The sequence below is a fragment of the Arachis duranensis genome, chromosome 7 (assembly GCF_000817695.3).
Source record: "Arachis duranensis cultivar V14167 chromosome 7, aradu.V14167.gnm2.J7QH, whole genome shotgun sequence".
Classification (NCBI taxonomy): domain Eukaryota; kingdom Viridiplantae; phylum Streptophyta; class Magnoliopsida; order Fabales; family Fabaceae; genus Arachis; species Arachis duranensis.
The window spans coordinates 74,952,273-74,973,491 of record NC_029778.3 but is presented as its reverse complement, the minus strand read 5'-3'; the positions used below and the strand labels follow the sequence as shown (position 1 = coordinate 74,973,491).

The following is a 21,219-nucleotide window of genomic DNA, read 5'->3' as shown; positions in this document are numbered from 1 at the left end:
TTTTTTAACGTTTTATACTTTTCATATTTTTATGGTTTCTTTAATCAAAATTAAATCTCTTCATATTTTATATCCTTTTATTATCATCTTTTAATTAATGATAATAATCATAATTATAGTGGTTTTAGTAATAATTTATAATTGAGTTCAAAAATAACAAGAATAGAAAAAGAAAAAGATAATAACATAAAAAAATTTCCAAAAAAATTTAATTTTAAATAAAAATAAAGTATAGCAAAATAAAATATTTAAAATATATTTAAAAACTAAAAAACAAATTAAAACTCATTTCAAACATTGAAATAAAAAGGGTAGCCTCAACAAAATTGAAATAATCTCCTTTAAAAATGGAGCGTAGAAGAATAATTTTAACTCTTTTTTAGATATGTTTTTGTTTTGTTTTTTAAATTATTTAAAATTTAAAAATATACAATTAAAGTTAATTATATTTTAAAATTTAATTAATTTAAAAAAATAATTTTTGTCTAATATAAAAAAATATAAAAATTTAAATATTAATATAAATAAAATAATCCACGTATGGTATTTTTATTTATCCACAATTTTATCGTACCAATACGTACCAAGTTATAATTGTATCAAAGTAAACACCATAATAATTTATGAAGAAAAAGTATAAAGAATCAATATAATTAAGATACAATATGTACAATAATAATTAACACAAAAATAAACAGTACTTTTAAAATTAGGATACGTAAATAATTTTTATTTTTAATCTATATTGGATCAAATAAACAACGCATTCACTCTCTAGCGGGGTTCTTTATGAATTTTCATGATTGGATTATTGAACGTGGCAATGATATTGGTACGTACTACGTACAGTGTTCTGAAGTACCAGAATCTGACGGGCACACTCCCAAGTGAACTAGTGAAGTTGCCATACCTCCAAGAAATGTAAGTATTCAATTCACTTTTCATCATCATCATCTATCGTTCTTAGTTTCTTACTTTGTTTATTGTTACAGTGACCTCACCCGCAACTACCTTAACGGCACAATTCCACCACAATGGGGCTCCATCAAACTTGTCAACATGTAACTCCTCTCTCACTCACCCTTCTTTTCATTATATTAGTTCCATGAAACTAATTCTGCACATTTTCTTAAATTGTGACAGTTCCCTTCTTGGAAATCGACTAACAGGTTCAATTCCAAAGGAGTTGGGAAACATTACCACCCTGAAAAGTTTGTAAGTTACTGGTAATAATGTACACAAAATTTCTAAGCTTAAAAGTGTGATGAGAATTTCTGAAGGAATTTCGGAATTGTGTAGGGTTTTGGAGTTCAATCAACTCACCGGAGAGCTTCCTCCTGAGCTTGGAAATCTTTCCCAGCTTGAAAGACTGTAAGCGCTTTATATACAGTTGCCATTTTGTAATTGTTGTGGTTGAGTTTGTTATTTAAATTGTTGAGAAATAGTTTTGAGTTTTCGGATCATGGAAGTGCTAGTTTTAGCATTTAGGGTTTACGTTTGCAAGAGTCAAGCAGCATAATTATTTGTTTATTGACTGATTTTTCAAAATTTTAACTCATTTGCCTGTGATTTGGTTACTTTACAACAGTTTGGATAATCATTGACGCAAAATTCATTTCCAAGTTCACTAATTGCTTTAAGTTGCTTGCATTTTTATAGAAACCTAAAGTGTTGAATTTGTCTATTCTAAAATTCAACTTTTCTGTAGGCATCTTACTTCCAACCATTTTACTGGGAATCTACCTGCTACATTTGCTAAGCTCACTAAATTGAATCACGTGTAAGTAATTGGTTTTACATATTCCATTTACAATTCTCTACACTGTTGTTAGATAACAATATGTAATGTTTCTATGTTCCTTTCTCTCTGCTACTGCAGTCGACTAGGCGATAATCAATTTTCTGGAACTATACCAAATTTTATTCAGAGCTGGACTACTCTTCAGAGGCTGTGTGAATCTTTACCTGTTGTTCCCCTAAAATTTAACCTTTAGCTGTTTCTTTTGAAATACATATTAGTTATAATTGGTTGACCAAAGAATTGTTCTTAATTGTGCCAGGGTGGTGCAAGGGAGTGGTATGAGTGGACCAATTCCTTCTGGAATTTCACTTTTGAAAAACCTCACCGACTTGTAAGAATGGTGTTCGAATTGTAGCCAGTAAAGTTTCAAAATTAAATTTCTCTGTGATTGTTTCTTGACATGCTTAAAACCTGTCATGCAGGAGAATCACTGACTTGAAAGGACCGGGTTCTTATTTTCCACCACTTAGTAACTTGACAAATCTAGAAACACTGTGAGTTTTATTCTTGGAGCATCATTTCTTTTCCTTGTCATTTTCATTGAGTTAATAATGCCTCGGTAAGGAATCTATTTTAACAATGAAAAAAAGAGATACTAATGCCTTTATGTCCCAAATTGAGATTTTGTTGAACTGTTTGCAGAGTACTGAGGAGTTGTAATCTGATAGGAACAGTGCCTGATTATCTAGGAAATGTGACTACACTAAAATCACTGTAAGTAATGCTTTATAATCTCTTTTCGACACTTTTTTTGTTGGCATTATGCTTTAATTTTTTCTTTTGGCTGTTCTAAAGATTAATTTTTTATTCATAAATTGAAACCATTCATAATTCTTGCTTTTTTTTTTTATTATTTGATGAAGTGCATGCATCAACAATCAACATGCTTCTCAGTCCAGTCTTTTGATTACAATATAGGGGGTTAAAATATTTTAAGTTGACTTTTTGAAGCCATTTCTTTTCTCTCTTAAATAATACTTGCTTTGGACATAACTTCTTTTCAGAGACCTCAGTTTTAACAAATTAAGTGGAACCATTCCAAGCTCCTTCAGTCGCCTATTGAACATGAACATACTGTAAATCTTCTCTAACTTTTTTATTTTTTGGTATGAGGACAGATATTTCTCGGTAATCTGGTTATGTTACTCATTTTCCTCTGGTGTCTAAGATTCATTAAGGAGTTAAGTATACCTGCGTACTTTGACACTATAGAATGTATCAAAAATTGTAAGATTCAAATGTATATGATTCTGACACTAAAAGTGGTATCCGAAATTTCGAATCAGTCGATAAAGTTGAATTGGATTCATAAAGATTGTAAGAGAACCTAGTTTAATTGATTAAGAACTAGGTTAACTTGTTTGCAGCAAGACGCCAAGCACCTTTATAAATATGTAATATGGTGAGTTGGGCATAAACACATGAATATATTCTAAAAGAGTGAATTTAATTGACTTTATTGCTAGTTATGTTCTCATTTCTGAGAACGAGATTATGCTATCATGTCATTGATCAATCTCATCTTAATCAAAATAAATATTGATATTGCAAATCCAGATGAGTCAATTAAAGGATTTTAGGTAAAGATCCAAATTACCATTCTAAATTTCTGATTATTCTAAGTTGTAGAAATTGACTTCTTCACATTGTGTTTACGTAGGTACTTAACTGGAAACCTTTTCACTGGACCGCTACCTAATTGGATAGCTAACCCAGACTATACGTGAGCAATTTTTTCATATTACTTTATTGAATTGTAGTATATGTTTTGCTTGGTACGTTACTAGACCATTATTCTTTGTATTCTTCTTTGCTACCAAGTGCTCCATTTACTTTATTCTGAATAAGTTCATAAATTGATACAGAGATCTTTCATATAACAACTTCAGCATCAAAGAGCCAGAGCTGTTGACTTGTCAACAAGGAAGCGTGTATGAATCATTTCATCTGTACCTTTTGTTTTTGATAATTTTAGGAATTTATCTGAGACTTGTTTATTTACTGTGTGCTTCAGGAACTTGTTTGCATCATCTATGAAGGAACATAACTTGTATGTTCTATAACATCTCTGCTAAATCATTTCCCTCGCTGGAACTGAGATGATGTGATTATGCTCACTTATTATGGCATTCTTTATTTTTCTCAGGGGAGTTGTTCCATGTTTGGGAAACATTAATTGTTCTAAACGTAAGTTGATTTCCTGGGATTCCTAGACTATTAAGATTTACTATTGCTCAAGGGACAAAGGGAAACATAGAATTATCTTATCAAAGTTTTCATGCTTGTAAATTGATCACTGTTGGACCTTGAACATCACTGCTAAAGTGAAAAAGATGACAAGAAATAACATATCATATTTAGTACTCCATCCAGCTCAAAAGAACTGTCATTTTGATATTTTCTAACATTCATACATCAATATATACTTCAGTTTATCGCCCTTTTCTTTTTCTAGTTAATGAGAGAAGAAAATAGATGCCAGAAATAAGAGAATAGAGAACAATATTTGATTGGATCTCTTTTTTTATTTGATTAGATCTTTTTGCGCTGGCTTCATTTGATTTTTTTTTTCACCCATTTCTTATCCCAGATTCATATTCTCTCCATATAAATTGCGGTGGGAAACTCATAACTTCTAGTGGGAATATTACATATGATGAAGATACACAAGAAGCTGGACTGGCAAGATCTCTTCGTGCCGGATCAAACTGGGCAGTTAGCAACACTGGTCACTTCTTTGATAGTAGTTTTGGGGACTATTATACGTGGTCTAATACATCTAAGCTTACCATGAACAATGCTGAATTGTACACGAATGCACGTGTTTCTGCACTTTCTCTGACATATTATGGTTTTTGCATGAGAAATGGAAGCTACACAGTAAATCTCCATTTTGCTGAGATAATGTTTACAGATGATCAAACATATAGCAGCCTTGGAAGGCGTGTATTTGACATCTATATTCAGGTTTGTGTTTTCATTGTATTACCATTTCCATCTAAATGTTTAATAATAACAACCTCATTTAGGGAAAAGGATTTCTTTTTCTTATTGTTGTTGTTGTTTGTTTAACATTAATGAATTGTCCTTTAGTATCCTCTTTAGACCCATCTTTTTTAGGAGTTTCAAGTGTAAACCAAAATTTCTCAACCATAACATGATCATATCAAGTTTTCAGTTGTGTCAATTGTTTGATTTGATTCGATTTGATTCATTAGATTCACTCACTACTAGTATTTGAAATCAATTTCTGGACTAAAAATATGAAAACTGTAGCCAACATGAACCATGTGTATTTGAATTGAAATATTGCAGAAGAAATTGGTCCTAAAAGATTTTGATATTGCAAAAGAAGCAGGAGGAGTTCGTAAGGCAATCATAAAGAAATTTATCGCTAATGTGACCGGCAGCACCTTGGAGATTCGCTTACAATGGGCTGGGAAAGGGACAACAGCTATTCCATTTGGATCAGTATATGGTCCTCTAATATCAGCTATATCTGTAAATCCTGGTCAGTTCTACTTTTCTTTCAAGTTTTATTTTTACTTTTCTGCCGTAATCTCCAACATCTGATCTAATGTGTAAATGTCTTATATCTTAATCAAGCAGACTTTATGCCACCAGTGGAAAAAGAAACTAACAAAAGTGGAAGTGGCATATCTGTGGGGGATATAGTTGTAATTGTAATTGCTGGAGCACTTGTTATCGTCTTCGTATTTGGTATATCCTGGTGGCGAGGATGTTTAGGACAAAAAGGTTCATTATATAAAGGTCCAATACCATAATTTAACACATGAACTTTGCCTCCCTTGTCCTTTAAATCGAATTTCCAGCTCGGCTATGACGAATTTGTTTTCATCGTTGCTGATTAATGTTCTTGCCAATGACTTCAGAATAATTTTTCTAGAATGATTTGTCTTAATATGTTTGGGTTCAATTAACAGATCTACAGGGTTTGGATCTAAAAACCAATGTATTTACCTTGAGGCAAATCAAAACAGCAACTAACAATTTCGATATTGCTTATAAGATTGGACAAGGAGGGTTTGGTACTGTTTACAAGGTATTCTGGACATCCAACATATTCATTTTGTTTAGTGTTTGAAGATGTATAAATAGCATTGCTTTGTTTTTGCTTCAATAAAAAAAAAATTAGAAATAAGAAAACTTCATATTTATACCAATCTGAAAATGCAGGGTGTTCTTTCGGATGGCACAGTAGTGGCAGTTAAACAGTTTTCTTCTAAATCGAGGCAAGGGAATCGCGAGTTCATAAATGAGATTGGCATGATTTCGGCTTTGCAACACCCCTGTCTAGTTAAGCTCTATGGCTGTTGTATGGAGGGAGATCAATTGTTGTTGATATACGAATATATGGAAAACAATAGCCTTGCTCGTGCTTTGTTTGGTAATTTGTTTTCCTGTCTATGAATGTTTGGTATCTCTTCTGTTGATAATATATAATGCTGCACACATGTATATATTATAGTGAACACTTGGTTATGTCTTCTAATTCCTATGACAACTGAAAATGTAGCCCAAGAAAAAGGTCAACTGAAATTGGATTGGTCAACAAGGCGCAAGATTTGTCTTGGCGTTGCTAAAGGCTTGGCTTACCTCCATGGAGAGTCAAGGTTAAAGATAGTTCATAGAGATATCAAGGCCACCAATGTATTACTGGATAAAGATCTAAACCCAAAGATATCTGATTTTGGTTTGGCCAAGCTTGATGATGATGGACTTACCCACATAAGCACTAGAGTGGCTGGCACCTAGTGAGTTCTATACTTTATTTATTTTGAAGTCGTGTAGTAATCTTATTATTTAACACTTGTATATTGCAGCTAAGATGTAGAGAGAGATGGTTACTAAGATACTCTACTAGTCCCTAAATCATGAATCTTAAACCTTAGCCTATGCTACATTTTCGGCTATTTATAACTTATGAATTTGAAAAATGGATATCTACCACTACTGATGTATGAATTTTCTATATTGCAGTGGATATATGGCTCCAGAATATGCAATGCGCGGTTATTTGACGGACAAAGCAGATGTTTATAGTTTTGGAATTGTTGCCTTGGAAGTAGTTAGTGGCAAAAGCAACAATATGAACTGGCAAAAGGAAGAATGCTTTTCTCTTCTTGATTGGGTAATACATAACCTCATGATCCTAATGCACATTATCTTCTTTGTTAAATCTTTCGAGTCTAATTGCTTCTTGGCCAACTATCTATATCGACTCTATACTTCATTTTCACTGCATTTTGTTAGAAATATTAATGCCTTGGATTCAGTTGCAGATTGGTGACAGGATTTAACAAAAATCTTGAATTTTGTGCTTTGCAGGCTCTTCTCTTGAAAGAAAAAGGTGATCTATTGGACCTAGTTGATGAGAGGTTGGGTTCAGACTTGAATGAAAATGAAGCAATGCTCATCATCAATGTGGCTCTTCTATGCATAAATTTCTCTTCATTGCACAGGCCAACCATGTCAGTGGTAAGAATGCTCGAAGGCAAAAGCGCAGTTCAAGAGGCCATGCCGGACACAACCCAGGTATTCGATGAGAAGAAGTTAGAAATGATGAGAAACTGTTACCAACAGAGAGGAAAACATAAGATTCCAGACACTCATGAACATAGCACCTTAATAGTTGAAACTGCTGCTTTTATGACTAATTCAGAGGTTCATTCAGCCAACATGGATTCTTCTTCCTGGGAGGAAAGTACTAGATGATCTTCAAAAATTGCATAACTTTGTAGCAACCAAGGTGGAAATATCTGCCTTCTTTTTATTAAAAGTTTATTTTGGTAGCATAAAATTAAAATTACAAGTGTATCATAGATTTTTCTTTCCTGAAATTTCAAAATTAACCATTGCCCGATCAACTAACCAATATTTCATGACGTTAACCTGTGATGGTATAAAATATGATACTCTTTTTGTCAGCATCATTTGGCATTTTAAAATATCATTTATCATGATATATCAATAAAACCATAATAGTTGATTAAAGATTCTAGTAAAGCATGAAATGATATACAGATTACAGAATGTAATTCTAAGGACTAAAGGGAAGCACACTTGTGATTTTAGCATAGGTATCAAAACCAAATTGGCAGTTGACTCGGCTAAACTACCGGGTCATTAGATCAATGATTCGACTGTTGGATCACCGATAATAATTAAATAAATAAATAAAATTATAATAAAATAAAATTTTAAATAATAAAAATAAATAAATACATTTATAATTTAATACAATATTATAAAATTAAAAGATAAAATTATTATTAAATGATAACATTTTTTATCAAAAATAAAGAGACTCAAACTCATAATTTTTAAGTGAGTATGAAAAAATTACCTCATATAAACTATAGTTCGTTGACTATTGTTAAACGATAATTAAATTATATGTAAATTATAATGTAATCATTATTTTTATATAATATATAGTTTTATTGGCACTTAATATAATATGAACAATGCTGGCTGATTAGTAGAGGTAAGACTATGACAAGGTTAGTGGTTTAATTTCCAGCTGTAGCACCCTTTTTTGTCTCTAAATTCAAAAGTCTAACTGCTAGTATATGGTGGACTACCAAGTTGCATGTGAAATAAAAGAAATGTTAAAACATCATTAGAATTTATTATTTTTAGTTATTATTTAGTTATCAACTTAATTTTTTTAATTTAGTTTTTTTAATCTAATAATTAATTAATGGTCAACAATAATAAATTCTGATGATTTTTTTAATATTTTTTATATTATAATATTATAATTGCTGGATAAAAGAGAACATAACCGACCAAGTGATTAAAGTCGTAACTAATCTCATGGGATAAGGCCGGATATCACAACGATACGCCACCGCATTTTGTAATCGCCGAATTCCGACAAATAATGAGTCATAATGAGCACTAAATGCTGGAAAAACGGTAGCTCCAAAGGGCAAAGACTAAAAAGAAGAAGCAACCAACAGGTAAACACACGAGAAACTCACTTTCTACCTAGCACACTACTGACTTTAGTATTGGAGTGTCTTGCAGGTTGCCCAACCGGCCTGGTTTTGCATTTGTCGAAGTTGGGATCTCCTGTCTCCACCTCTCTAGATTGTGACCTCGCTCTGAGCTCGAACATTTGGCACCGTCTGTCGGGCTCCCACTTTAGTAAGAATCATGGCCGAACGAGGGATTCAATCTACCATTAATTTAGAAACTCCATTAAAGAGTCAACAACTGGAAGATGGACACGAGACAGACGTCACACCAAGTCGAGAGGAAGTCCCTCCTGGCTATGAAAATCATGAACCCATTAACCAAGAAGCCCGTCATTTCGCTTGTCTTGGAGATGACTATCACTATGCCATGCAAGAAATGCGACATAGGGTGCAAGAACTGGAACGATACCAATTGGAACTTCAACGGCAGTTAGCTGAGCACTTGTTATCCAGGCAGTCTCGTTCTCAAAGTTGCCCAGCTAAGGAACGGAAGGAACCTCACCTTGGAAACCCATGAACACAAGAGGGAACACCGGCGAATTTCACCTTCTCCCCCGCGCCATAAAGATGATAGAAGGTCGCCTCGACGCCACGGCAATTTTCGGGCAAGATAAAAGTCACATTCTACCCAGTTTAAAAGGAGGCGGACTCCGCCAAGGAGTCCGACTCCTAAAAGGCATCGGGAGTCCCGATAACACGTCATCATGGGTCAGACCCCATTTGCCTCCCAGGTTCTTCAAGTTCGATTGCCAAAACATTTTGATAAGCCCACTGACTTGAAGTATGACGAAAAGACGGATCTTCAAGAGCATATTGATGCCTTTGAGGCTAGGATAAATTTGGAAGGAGTTGAAGACGCAATTCGGAAATTCTCAAGGTAACAAGTGTTCTAGTAGTACAGTTCACAGTGAAAGACTTTCAGATTGCCACATCAGATGAAGACAAACCCGTAGTTATCATGGCTAGATTGGGTAATGGTATTATAAAGAGGATCCTCGTCGATACCGGTGCGGACTCAAACCTTCTTTTCAGGAATGCATTTGATGCCCTGGGGTTAAAGAATCAGCACCTGAAACCTCATCTCCCGGGAGTGTTGTTCTGGGGAATCATTATATTAAGCCAGATAGAGCCGTGGACCTCCTTTTTACCTTAGGAGAAGGCATGAATATAAGCGCAATACAAGCTAAGTTCGTTGTACTTCAAGATTCTACAACCTACAATGTCATTTTGGGGAGGAAGACACTTAATGATTTGTGCACGTTCATCTCAACCAAGTTCTTGATCATGAAGTTCCTGACAGTGGACAATCGGCTTGCACGGATTCGAGGAGATTGAGTGTCTGCAGTTAAGTGTAGCAAAGCTAGTCTCACACTCCGCGATAAGACCAAAGAGTCTACTAAAGTCTTCCTTGTTGACTTAGACACCCGATTTCAAGAGAACCCGAGGCCTGAGCCTAACAGAAAGATTGAAAAATTTCCGATCAGGGACAAGCGAGAGAAATACACCATGATTAATAAAGAGCTACCTTACCCCCTGAAATTGGAACTTCAAAATTTCTTGAGAGGTAATGTAGACTTATTTTCTTGGGAACCTTCTGATATGCCCAGAATAGATCCTGCATTCATGTCTCATCAATTGGCTATTGATCCCGCCTTTAAGCCGGTTGCATAGCAACATCGAAAGATGTCACCCGACCGAGCAACCGAGGTCAAAAGCCAAGTCTAGGGATTGGATGCCAGATTTATTCGAGAATTAACTAATTCCACTTGATTGTCGAATGTGTTGATGGTGAAAAAGTCTAATAGAAAGTGGCGAATGTGTGTAGACTACACCAATTTAAACAAAGTCTGCCCAAAGGATCGTTTCTCTTTACCCAACATAGATAATATGATCGACTCTTCCTCGGGATATCGGGTTTTAAACTTCTTGGATGCTTATAGTGGTTAGAACCAAATTCCGATGTACAAAGTTAATGAGGAAAAACAGCTTTCATTACCACGAAGGAGATTTACTATTATACTGTAATTCCTTTTGGTTTAAAAAATGCAAGGACAACATACCAAAGGCTGATGGCGAAGGTTTTCAAGCAACAAATCGGGAAGAACATGAAAATATCCATTGATGATATGCTGATCAAAACCAATGAAGACTCCGATCTGATCAAAGATGTCAAAGAAGTATTTGATTGCCTCCCGACTTCACAGGATGATGTTGAACCCAGCGAAGTATGCCTTTGCAGTTTAGGGAGATAAATTCTTTGAGTTTATGGTTACCCAAAGAGGCAAAGAGGCCAATCCCGAGAAGTGACAGGTAATCTTAGACATGTTGAGTCCTCGGAATCTCAAAGAGGTTCAAAGGCTGACAGGTCGGTTGGCTGCCCTATCAAGGTTTTTAGGAGCCTCTGCCGCTAAAGCCAAACTATTTTTTAATTTAATGAGAAAAGATGTTGACTTTGCTTGGACAGAAGAATGTGAGACTGATTTTCAACATTTTAAAAACTTACTTTCATCCCCTCCTATTTTGGTAGAACCCAAGCATGGTATGCCTTTGTATCTATATTTGTTTGTGACTAAAAAGACCCTGGCTTCAGCCTTGGTCTTAGAAGATCAGGACAAACACCAACGACCAGTGTATTTCGTTAGCAAGGTCCTTCAAGGACCTGAGCTATGATACTCAAAAATTGAAAAACTTGCTTTCGCATTACTCACATCGGCACGTCGGTTACGCCAATATTTTCAAAGCTGTCTAATAATTATGCGAACCGACCAACCGATCAAGAAGATTTTGCAAAAGCCCAACCTCGCAGGTTGGATGATGAACTGGTCCATTGAGTTATCCCAATTTGACGTGCATTATGAACCACGCTCAGCCATTAAGGCTCAAGTGATGGTCGACTTCCTAGCCGAGATGACGCACCCTGATCCCAATATACCAGTATGGGAGCTTCACGTGGATGGAGCTTCCAATGTTTGGTATGGGAGAATAGGCCTCATCTTAACCAAAGGGAAAGACGTGGTGACTGAGGCCTCCATTAAATTTGACTTTCCTATTTCAAACAAATCAAGCTAAGTATGAGGCTTTGCTTGTAGGGGTGGCCCTAGCTCGGGATGTCGGAACAATGGATGTAACTGTGTTTAGTGATTCGCAGTTGGTGACCTCACAAGTTAATAGGAAGTACCAAGTAAGGGACTCGATATTACAACAGTACTTGAAAAAAGTACAACAAGAGGTAAAGACCTTCGATTCTTTTTCAATCAAGCATATAATTAGAGAATAAAATACTCGTGCTGATGTGTTGTCCAAAATTTCAAGCACTAAGCCTGGTTCGAAAAATCGTAGTCTAATACAAGAGGTGCTTACAGAGTCCACTGTGATGAAACCCGATGTTTTGACTTTGTGTTCATCTATTGTTAGCACATGGATGAACCTAATTTGCAAATATTTAGAGCATAGGACATTGCCCAGTGATCCCAAGGAAGCGAGAAGATTACGGCTTAAAGCAGCCAAATACACTATGTTAAATGTTCAATTATATAAAAGGGGTGTGTCCCAGCCACTATTGAAATGCTTAAATGACCAACAAACGATGTATGTGTTCCAGGAAGTTCATGAAAGTTGTTGTGGACATCACTTAAGGGAAAATCGTTGGCATAGAAAGTTGTCAAAGCCGAATACTACTGGCTGACGCTCATCAAAGATGCCATTGAATATATAAAAAATGTGACAAGTGTCAACAACACAGCAACCTCCACCAAGAGCCACCTGATGAGCTCGTATTTGTCATCCCGACCTGGCCATTCGCTAAATGGAGATTGGACTTATTGGGACCTTTTCCACAAAGTCCCAGGTAGGTAAAATATCTTATAGTTGCTATAGACTATTTTACCAAATGGATCAAAGCTGCATCATTGTCTAGCATCAGCTTTGCCCAATGTTGAAAATTCGTCTGGAAAGACGTCATAGCGAGGTTTGGAATTCCCAAGTCCATTATCACGGATAACATGACCCAGTTCACAGACGCGAGATTCTGACATTTTCTGTACGGCTTGAGAATCCGGCAAATATTTGTCTCGGCGAAGCATTCTCAGGCGAATGGGCAAGCTGAGGCCGTAAACAAGGTAATCCTAAATGGATTAAAGAAGAGACTGGATGAATATCTTGGTTCTTGGGCTGACGAGGTGTGGTCAGTGCTGTGGTCATACCAAACTACAATGTACTCCACCACCAATAAAATTCCATTCAAACTCACTGACAGTAAAAAAGCTGTAATCCCAGTAGAACTCGGAGAGCCAAGCCCAAGAATGCTTTTTGGGTCATCGACAACCCATGAAAGCTTGAATTTAATTGACAAAGTCAAAAACATGGCCAACTTAACAGAACAAGCTCTGAAGCAAAGGGTGGTCCAAGAGATACAACACAAAAGTCCAGCCTAGAAGCTTTCAAAACAGGGACCTAGTTCTAAGGCAAGCTGATGCCTGGGTACCAAGAACACATAATAAGCTAGCTCCAACCTGGAAAGGACCCTTCAGAGTGAAGGAAGTATTAGGAAAAGGTGCATACAAGCTAGAAACCTTGGATGGCACCGAGATATCGAGAAACTGGAATGCAACCCATTTAAAGAGGTGCTTTTCTTAGGAGATAGTAGCACCTTCGAATAATCCTATTTTACTTTATAGAATAAAGGGAACTCTTTTCATAGGAAACTAGGTTTTTAATGAAGCCCCACTTGTACTATTCAAAACTCTCTTTTGCAATCTTCTACATAAATGTTAGAATTGTTTAAAGTCTTTTAAGTTTTACTATCTAATATTACGTGTGAAAAAATGTCACTTTACTCATTTAAAATCGAAATCGAACTAAAAGTAAAGTTCAAAGCAAACAATTTAACAAAGGAAAAGGAATATGATGAAGTATTACAAAATGAAATGCTAATAATTCAATAACCCCAGACATAACGGGAATAATAAACGTTAAATCCCGAAAAAGAAATGGAAAAGATACTGCAAAAAGTGTCATAAACACCGAGGTACCAACCTCAAAACACTTAGAAAATAAGTAAAGAAAATTGTATGTAAATTACAATAGGGAAACAACTTTCCCGTCCATGATCTTTTTGAAAGCATTGACTTCAGAGACGTCCAAGCCAGGAGCCCTTAGTTTGATATGTTCCAAAATATTTTTCTCAGCATCAAAAACGTCGTCGATAGCAGCTTGCTCGGGCTTCCTGACAGAAAGATCAAGTTCTTCAATCTTCTTCATCAGCTCGGAAACCTATTTTTTCAAGGTCGCCTCCCTCAAATCTAAAGCAGCTTGAGCTTACATTAAAGATTTTACCTCATCCTTCAGGAAAGTCTGCTTGGCATGAAGAGTAATAACCGAGCTATTGAGATCTTTAACTTGGTTGGTAGCCTCAGCAATCATCTTGTCCTTAGCAAGGAATTCTGAGTGGAGACTCATAATCTCCATCTCTGCATCCCGGACGTAAGTCGCGGAACGCAGAAGTATCATTTGGACCCGAGAAAGGGCATCCTCCAGTGGCATCTTGGCAAGAGCTGCCCAAGTGTCTTCATCCATGAAGTGTTTGTCCACAAACTCAAGAGCCTGGAATCCCTTATCCGAAACAAGCCTGAAGGTCGGAGGTGAGAAACAGTAGCATCATCTTGACTGATATTCCTAGGCCGCTTTTGTGAAGGAGAGTTGGTAAGAAAATTTTCCTCCACAACATATACCTTGAAGCTTTGCCCCTCCCCACTCTCTTCCACTCTCCAAGGCTGTGGTTGACGACTTATGGTAGCATAAGATGAAACCCTATCGCCACCAACTTTGATAGGAGGTTGGGATGCCAACCTCCTCTTCATCTTGGCGATAGCGGCAAGTCCCCCGGCCATGTCAACTCGAAAAAAAAACAAAGGGTAACTCGTGAGATGAAGAATTTGGAAATAAAATAGAGACACGAAAAGTTGAAAGCTTACTAATGGAATTTCTAATAGCCTGCTCGTTTATAAGAATGTCTCTCAGAATTAGTGGATGCTCATTCCATAGCATCGTTAATAAATTGATATTGAGGAGTTTGTCAGTGTTAACGCTGGAAAGTCAAATTTTCGGCAAAGAGATGTTGTAGTTAAAGATTAAATTTTTTAAAACCCTCCAAAGTCAGGAAGAAAAGAGTGGTGCCCTCAACCCCCTCAATCTTGAAAAACTTTTCTTTGAATCCATGGTAGGATTCTTCAAATAAAGTAAAAATTCTTCTGTTCGGAACACTTCAAAAAGAGATGAACCCACGACCCTGTGACCTATATGGAACTGTCAAAGTAAAAAAGTAGAAAAAGACCCTAAGTATGGGTACGATATCCAGGAACGAGCATAAGAGCTCAAAACCTCGGATAATCGTCCAAGTATTGGGGTGAAACTGTAAAGGAGCACACTCGGTGTGGTCAAAATACTCACTTGAAAATAAAAAAAGGGTAAACGAATCCCAATCCTGGAGAACAAAGTTTCATACATCTATAACCAATCCGAAATAGTGTCAGCGTGCTCATTTATATGACATAAATGGTCTTCGGATCTCGAAACAGAAAAAATGTGAAAATTACTAACATCAAGATAAAAAATAATTTTCATAGATTATCGAGCTCATCTTGCATGATAGTGGACGAAGTGGTTTGGATCTACCCAAGTGTAGATGTCCACCTTGAGTTCGTTATTCATCCTCTGAATAGGAGCAGCTCAGGGACTCAGCGAGTCAGCACCGCCACTCTCACAAGTCGTAATTATCTTTTTTCTATCCATCACTTACAGGGACACCACCACTACATCAGTATCATCACCGGAAAGCAAAATCCTAACACTACAAAATTTAGACTAAAAAAGAAAAACAAAGTCCAGAAAGCACAAAAATGGAGGCAAACAAAATCACCAAAATCTTTTAGAAAAATCTCAAAACAAGTGGTATCCGAACTACATTTAGCCTAATAAAAAGAAAAACAAAATACGTAAAAAATTACAAGAAGCATCAAACAGCGTCCACAAAACAGGGAGAATGAAAAAAGATTCACAAACGAAAAATTTCGAAAAAGAGAAAATTACATGCAAGAACGGAAGGGTATTAGAATCACTAACCTAAAAAATGTTGATAGAAAGAGTATCAACGATAATGAACGCACTTAGAAAAGAGAAGAAATTGCTCGTGTATGAAGAAGAAGACTCTATTCACGTGAGTGGAAGAATTTTTCGAAAGAGTGGGAGAGTTTTGGTAAAAGATAAAAATGAAAGGTAAAGTAAAAAATAAAAGGTTATTTATTTTCAAACTAATATTGTATTTATTGTAGAGAAAGTAGAATTGACGGTTTGTGGAACGAGAGAATTATAACCATTTTTCAAATTAAAGGAAACAATGAACTCTTTAAAATTCCTATCTAAAGTTGTCCTAACCCTATAAACTCGGATGTTACCGACCCAAGAACCCAGGTCTAGGAATCCGAGTTGGGGGCACTGCTCCGCATAAAAGAGAACATAATCGACCAAGTGATTAAAGCCGTAACCAATCTCACGGAATAACAGTCGGATATCACAACGGATACATCACCCCATTTTGTAACCGCCGAATTTTGATAAATAATGTGTCATAATGAACACTAAATATTGGGAAAACGAAAATCCCAAAAGACAAAGACTAAAAAGGAGAAGCAATCAACATATATACACACGAAAAATTCACTTTCTACTTAGCACACTACTAATTTAAGTATCAGAATATTTTACAAATTGTCTACTTGGTCTGATTCTGCATCAGATCGTGACTTCGCTTTGAGCTCAAATAATAATATACCAAATGCATGATAAATGCACAGTTGTCAGGTTCAGCAATGATCGATTTTATTTGGATTTAGATTCTCTAAAGTTTGAATTTCACTTTAAAGAATAAAGTGTGATCTCTTACCATTTATTTTATAGGTGAGACCAAAAATAAATATGAGAAAGAAATTATTCAAAGATAAAAAGTCATATTTTATCTTCTAGAGTACAAATTTAAAATTTAGAGAATCTAAATTAATTTTATTTGGTTCGACTGATTTTTATCCGGTTTAACGGCTTTGACAGCAGAAACCGGCTTGGACTTCGATTGGATTAACTTGAAATCTGATTCGCTAATTTTTTTTACTCGAAACGTCGGTCCAATCCGAGTTAGATAACTAGGATTATTTTAGGCACATCAACTCAAGTATTTGCACGGAAATTTGTAGAATTTGGGGTTCATCTACTTCGAGGAAAGCGACTGCTAGAGAGTATCAACTACCATAAATTTATTGACAGGCCGAATGAGGCCGAAATAAGAGTCTCATATGAGAATTTAAAATATAGCAATAGCTCATTTTTCCACAGAATAATAATTTAGTAAAAAACGAGTCTCAAGAGAAAACGTGCTAGATTTTGCAAATTGCTATATTAACTTGTTGACAATGACACGTAATTTATTTTGGTCTTGTGTATGAAAAATGATAGCATCTTTCCAAAGGTGGTGGTTGTTTACGTGTCAATTTAAGGTCACGTTCAGTGTAATAAACCAATAATTAATAAATCATGTTTCCTTTTGTATTATTCTAAGCCAATCATGTTTGAATATATTAATGTAGATCCGCGTAAATCTTAGCTTACATGTTATATGTGGAGTATTTATTTAATTATTTTGCCTTATGGTAACATCGATAATGATTTCAAAGGTGGAACTCATCATAACAAACTATTTTGATATATGGGCCAAAATTCAGATTGAATACCATAGGTGTTGTGAATGTGATTTCACCACATGAAACAAGAATAAAAGATATATGGAGTCATGGATTATTGGATTTAATGAAAAGTGTTTACTGTTTAAGTAGCACGGATCCAAACATTTTAATATAAGAGGTAAATGAATTTTTTTATTATTTTTTATTATATTTTTTATTCAATATCTTATTAATTAAAATTAATTCTTTCAAAAATTTTAAAAATTTAAAAATAAATTATAAATTATTAATTATTTGAAAGATACAATACCCTTATAGAATACAAGATATAAGATATTTTTATAAATTTTTTTCTTTTAACAACATAAATTTACAAAAAAAATACTTTTTACAAAAAAAAAAGAATATCTAAAATATATAATATGATTACTAAAATATAACTACGTAAGTCATTATTAATATTCTATATAATAATATAAATGTTAAATATGTTAATATAAAAAAACAAATGATTTTTTTAATAGATATAGAAATTATTATATAAAAACTAATTTGAAATATACAAATATTTGAGGGTGTAATATTAAATTAGTTAAATAAAATATATAGTGAATTAAATAATTAGGACATAAATTTATCACATAGTAAAAAATAATACATATAAAATTACTAAATTACATAATATTTTTTATTTTTTTAAACGCAAAATATAATTTTTTAAAATTTTAGAAGGATGCTCGCCTCCTCTAAGTCTGTTTATGTGTCTAGCTACTTTCCTGTATACACTTCGAAAAAAATTAGTTAAGAATTTGGTTGAAATAAAAAGTTCCTCAAAAGTTCCACCCTACCCAAGATTATGAAGGTGGATTGTAATTTTGGGATATTTGAAAGGTGAAAAATCTTTACTTTACATCATTTTATTCTATGGTTTTCTTTTCAACAATTTGTTCCGATTTTTACGTTAATTTTTGTATTATAAATTTATAGTTGTGCTTTGGCTACATTCTTTTTTTTTTTCTATTGTAAGACAAATTCTCAATTGGGAGATGATATATTTTAATTTCAATCAGAAGAAATTTGGTTGATCTTTGATTATGGTTTTAGAAATATAGAATTATATATGGATTTAGCTTACTTTTGAATATTCTAATCTTTTGATTCATCGTGTTTTTTTAGTGGATTAGATAATCCCAATCTTAGGTATATAATACATTCACACACTCTTCACATTTTTTTACAAATATATCCTCTAGAGTTTGAATTCTAGAGCTTAACGATGAAGAGGAGGAGAAGTGCCACTGAGCTAAGGCTCTTCGACATTCATCGTTGAATATTATTCCTTCAATGCCTTCTCGTTTTTTATTTGGACTTTCATCGTTGAATATTATAACCAAAGCAAGCTAAATCATTTCCTTTCATTTTCTCCTCGTCTTCTTTATTAGAAAAAGCGGATCAGGTTGACCCATTTCCAAATTTCTTCATTTCACAGATTTTTAAAACATATTCCATCAACATCAACTAATTATCTATATATATTTATACATTTTACATATTTTTAATTAAGACTTTAGTAAGCTCAAATAAATATTTTAAATTGGTTAATTAGATTTGTTTTAGTTAATTAATTTTATATTAGTGTAAATATTAAAATGAGCTTAATTAACTATTTTAAAATGTACAAAAATTTTAGTAAAGTTATCATACCGTTGAGATGTTGAGATTGCCACATTATTATATCATGTTCTAAGTTCACACAATATTAATGATTAGTTGTACTCATTTAATTTTCGAGATTTGGATTGTATTAAATTAGTCTCTTAAATTTGGAAAAATACACTATGTTAGTTCTTTTTTTATTTTTTGTTATCGGAGCACTGACGTCGTCATCAGTAACGTGGCCAATTCTTGTCACGTTAGACACAGTAACGTTAGATGACATGGCATAAAATTTGATTAACTCCAATTTAATCTTTGTCCCCTTTTATAACCTAAATTGCTTCCATGACTTCTTCTTCTTCTTCTTCTTTCCATTTTTTTCTAGTTCTTCATCTCCTTACTCCCTTCTAATTTTAGGATCATGATTGTAAGTGGGAGCCAGAGTTTCATGCGGTCCAATACAAAGATTTTCAGTCGAAGTAGAGCATCGAGTGTTCCACAGTTGTGTGGATGTGACTGTCGTCCTATTTTTTGGTGGTCCATAATAGGAGCTAACCTTAACAAGCCATTCTTTGGATGTCCTACTTATAATATTAATGAAAAGAGGTGGTGTGGTTTGTTTGTCTAGACTGACATTGGAGAAGAAGATGTTGGTGGAAGAGTAATTTCTACCAAGGATGGTGACCAAGTAAGGATAAATTTGGTTTGGAGAATTGGAAAGTTAGAAGTTGAAGTTAGAGCCCAAAAATTATACATGTTATTGTTGGCTCTGTTTATGATGTAAATAGATAATCATGGAATATTTATTTATTTAGATACACAAAAAGTACACCGGATAACAATCCTTGTTATTTTTGGGAAATAGTTATTTTTTAAATTTATAATTAAAAAATTCTTGTTAAATATGGCTTATTCTAATGTACCTATGTATTCTTAGAGACGATAACAATAGTTGCCATTGTTAAATATGGCTTATTTTTTTAATTTATAATTAAAAAAATTCTTGAAGAAGCCATGCTTGTTGTCCGTGTATTTTTGTGTACTCCTAGGCTGCGTTTGTTTTCGAGAATAAGACAGGACAAGACATTGATAGACAGAGACACAAAATTTTGTGTTCTTGTATTCTGTTTGGCGATAAACTAGAACAAATTATGAAAATCCAATTTATTCTCATTTTTTTCATTCAAAAAATTTGAGATGAAAAATATAATAAGAAAAAATATAATTATGAAAAAATTAACAAGAATAATGAGAGAAAAAATAAAAAATAAGTTGTGTCCTTTATTAGTGTCTCTGTATTTTTTTGTCAGGATGCATACAAAATACACTAATTCAGTGTCTCTGGACACATTGTCTCTGTCCATATCTCTTCTGTCAAATACGATTTTGTGTCTCTGTGTTTCTGTCTCAATGACCTGTCTCTGTAAATAAACACAGCCCTATGTACTGTTTGTATATCTATATACTATTTGGAGATGATGATAATGGATTAAAAACGCGGAATTAAAGAAAACCGAGGGTTACGCGAACTTAGCCAATTTTTATAAAGTTCGCTAGGTCTGGCGAACTTGCTTAAATGTAAAAAAATAGTATTTTAGGAATTAAAATTCAAAAATCATGTCCGAGAAAATATGGATTTTTTTTATTTTATTATTAAAAAAATCCTATATATAAAAGGGATATAAGAGTTTGATGTTCAATTTTTTTTATTTTAACCCTATCAATAAAGAGTAATTGATATAACTACTATTTAAAAAAGGTCAAAAATATAATTATAAACTAACTTTTCTTTATTTATAGTGCGGTTATCTTTTTATTTTATGCATAATTTTTGTCCATAATAAAGTGTTCTATACAGTTATGTAATTACATCTGTTTTTATGATTATTCACACGGTCAATATAAAAAGTAACTATTTTTAGTGATGTGACGTTATAATTGAATGTACATATAAAATTATTTTATAATTCATAAATTAATTATATATTGAAACACTTTTTTTTTTTTTGTCTCCAACAAAATTGCAAGT

General features: G+C 34.0%; 1 protein-coding gene across 2 annotated transcripts in view; it reads left to right on the top strand.

The window, feature by feature from the left end:
* LOC107459658 (probable leucine-rich repeat receptor-like serine/threonine-protein kinase At3g14840) overlaps nt 1-21,219 on the top strand; it is a 48,292-nt gene that overhangs the window by 10,510 nt on the left and 16,563 nt on the right. Inside the window, exons 3-24 of one of the 2 annotated variants that reach the window (XM_021128267.2) lie at nt 850-921; nt 993-1,061; nt 1,144-1,215; nt 1,300-1,371; nt 1,709-1,780; nt 1,880-1,951; nt 2,061-2,132; nt 2,224-2,295; nt 2,444-2,515; nt 2,806-2,877; nt 3,462-3,524; nt 3,667-3,732; nt 3,816-3,851; nt 3,948-3,988; nt 4,392-4,768; nt 5,117-5,312; nt 5,411-5,572; nt 5,746-5,864; nt 5,999-6,209; nt 6,339-6,576; nt 6,803-6,953; nt 7,151-7,735. In XM_021128267.2, coding sequence (XP_020983926.1) covers nt 850-921; nt 993-1,061; nt 1,144-1,215; nt 1,300-1,371; nt 1,709-1,780; nt 1,880-1,951; nt 2,061-2,132; nt 2,224-2,295; nt 2,444-2,515; nt 2,806-2,877; nt 3,462-3,524; nt 3,667-3,732; nt 3,816-3,851; nt 3,948-3,988; nt 4,392-4,768; nt 5,117-5,312; nt 5,411-5,572; nt 5,746-5,864; nt 5,999-6,209; nt 6,339-6,576; nt 6,803-6,953; nt 7,151-7,537 — 2,764 coding nt within the window. In that variant the 3' untranslated portion in view covers nt 7,538-7,735. Of the gene's footprint in view, nt 1-849; nt 922-992; nt 1,062-1,143; nt 1,216-1,299; nt 1,372-1,708; nt 1,781-1,879; nt 1,952-2,060; nt 2,133-2,223; nt 2,296-2,443; nt 2,516-2,805; nt 2,878-3,461; nt 3,525-3,666; nt 3,733-3,815; nt 3,852-3,947; nt 3,989-4,391; nt 4,769-5,116; nt 5,313-5,410; nt 5,573-5,745; nt 5,865-5,998; nt 6,210-6,338; nt 6,577-6,802; nt 6,954-7,150; nt 7,736-21,219 lie in introns of those variants that run through there. The other variant, XM_021128265.2, reaches the window with a different exon arrangement.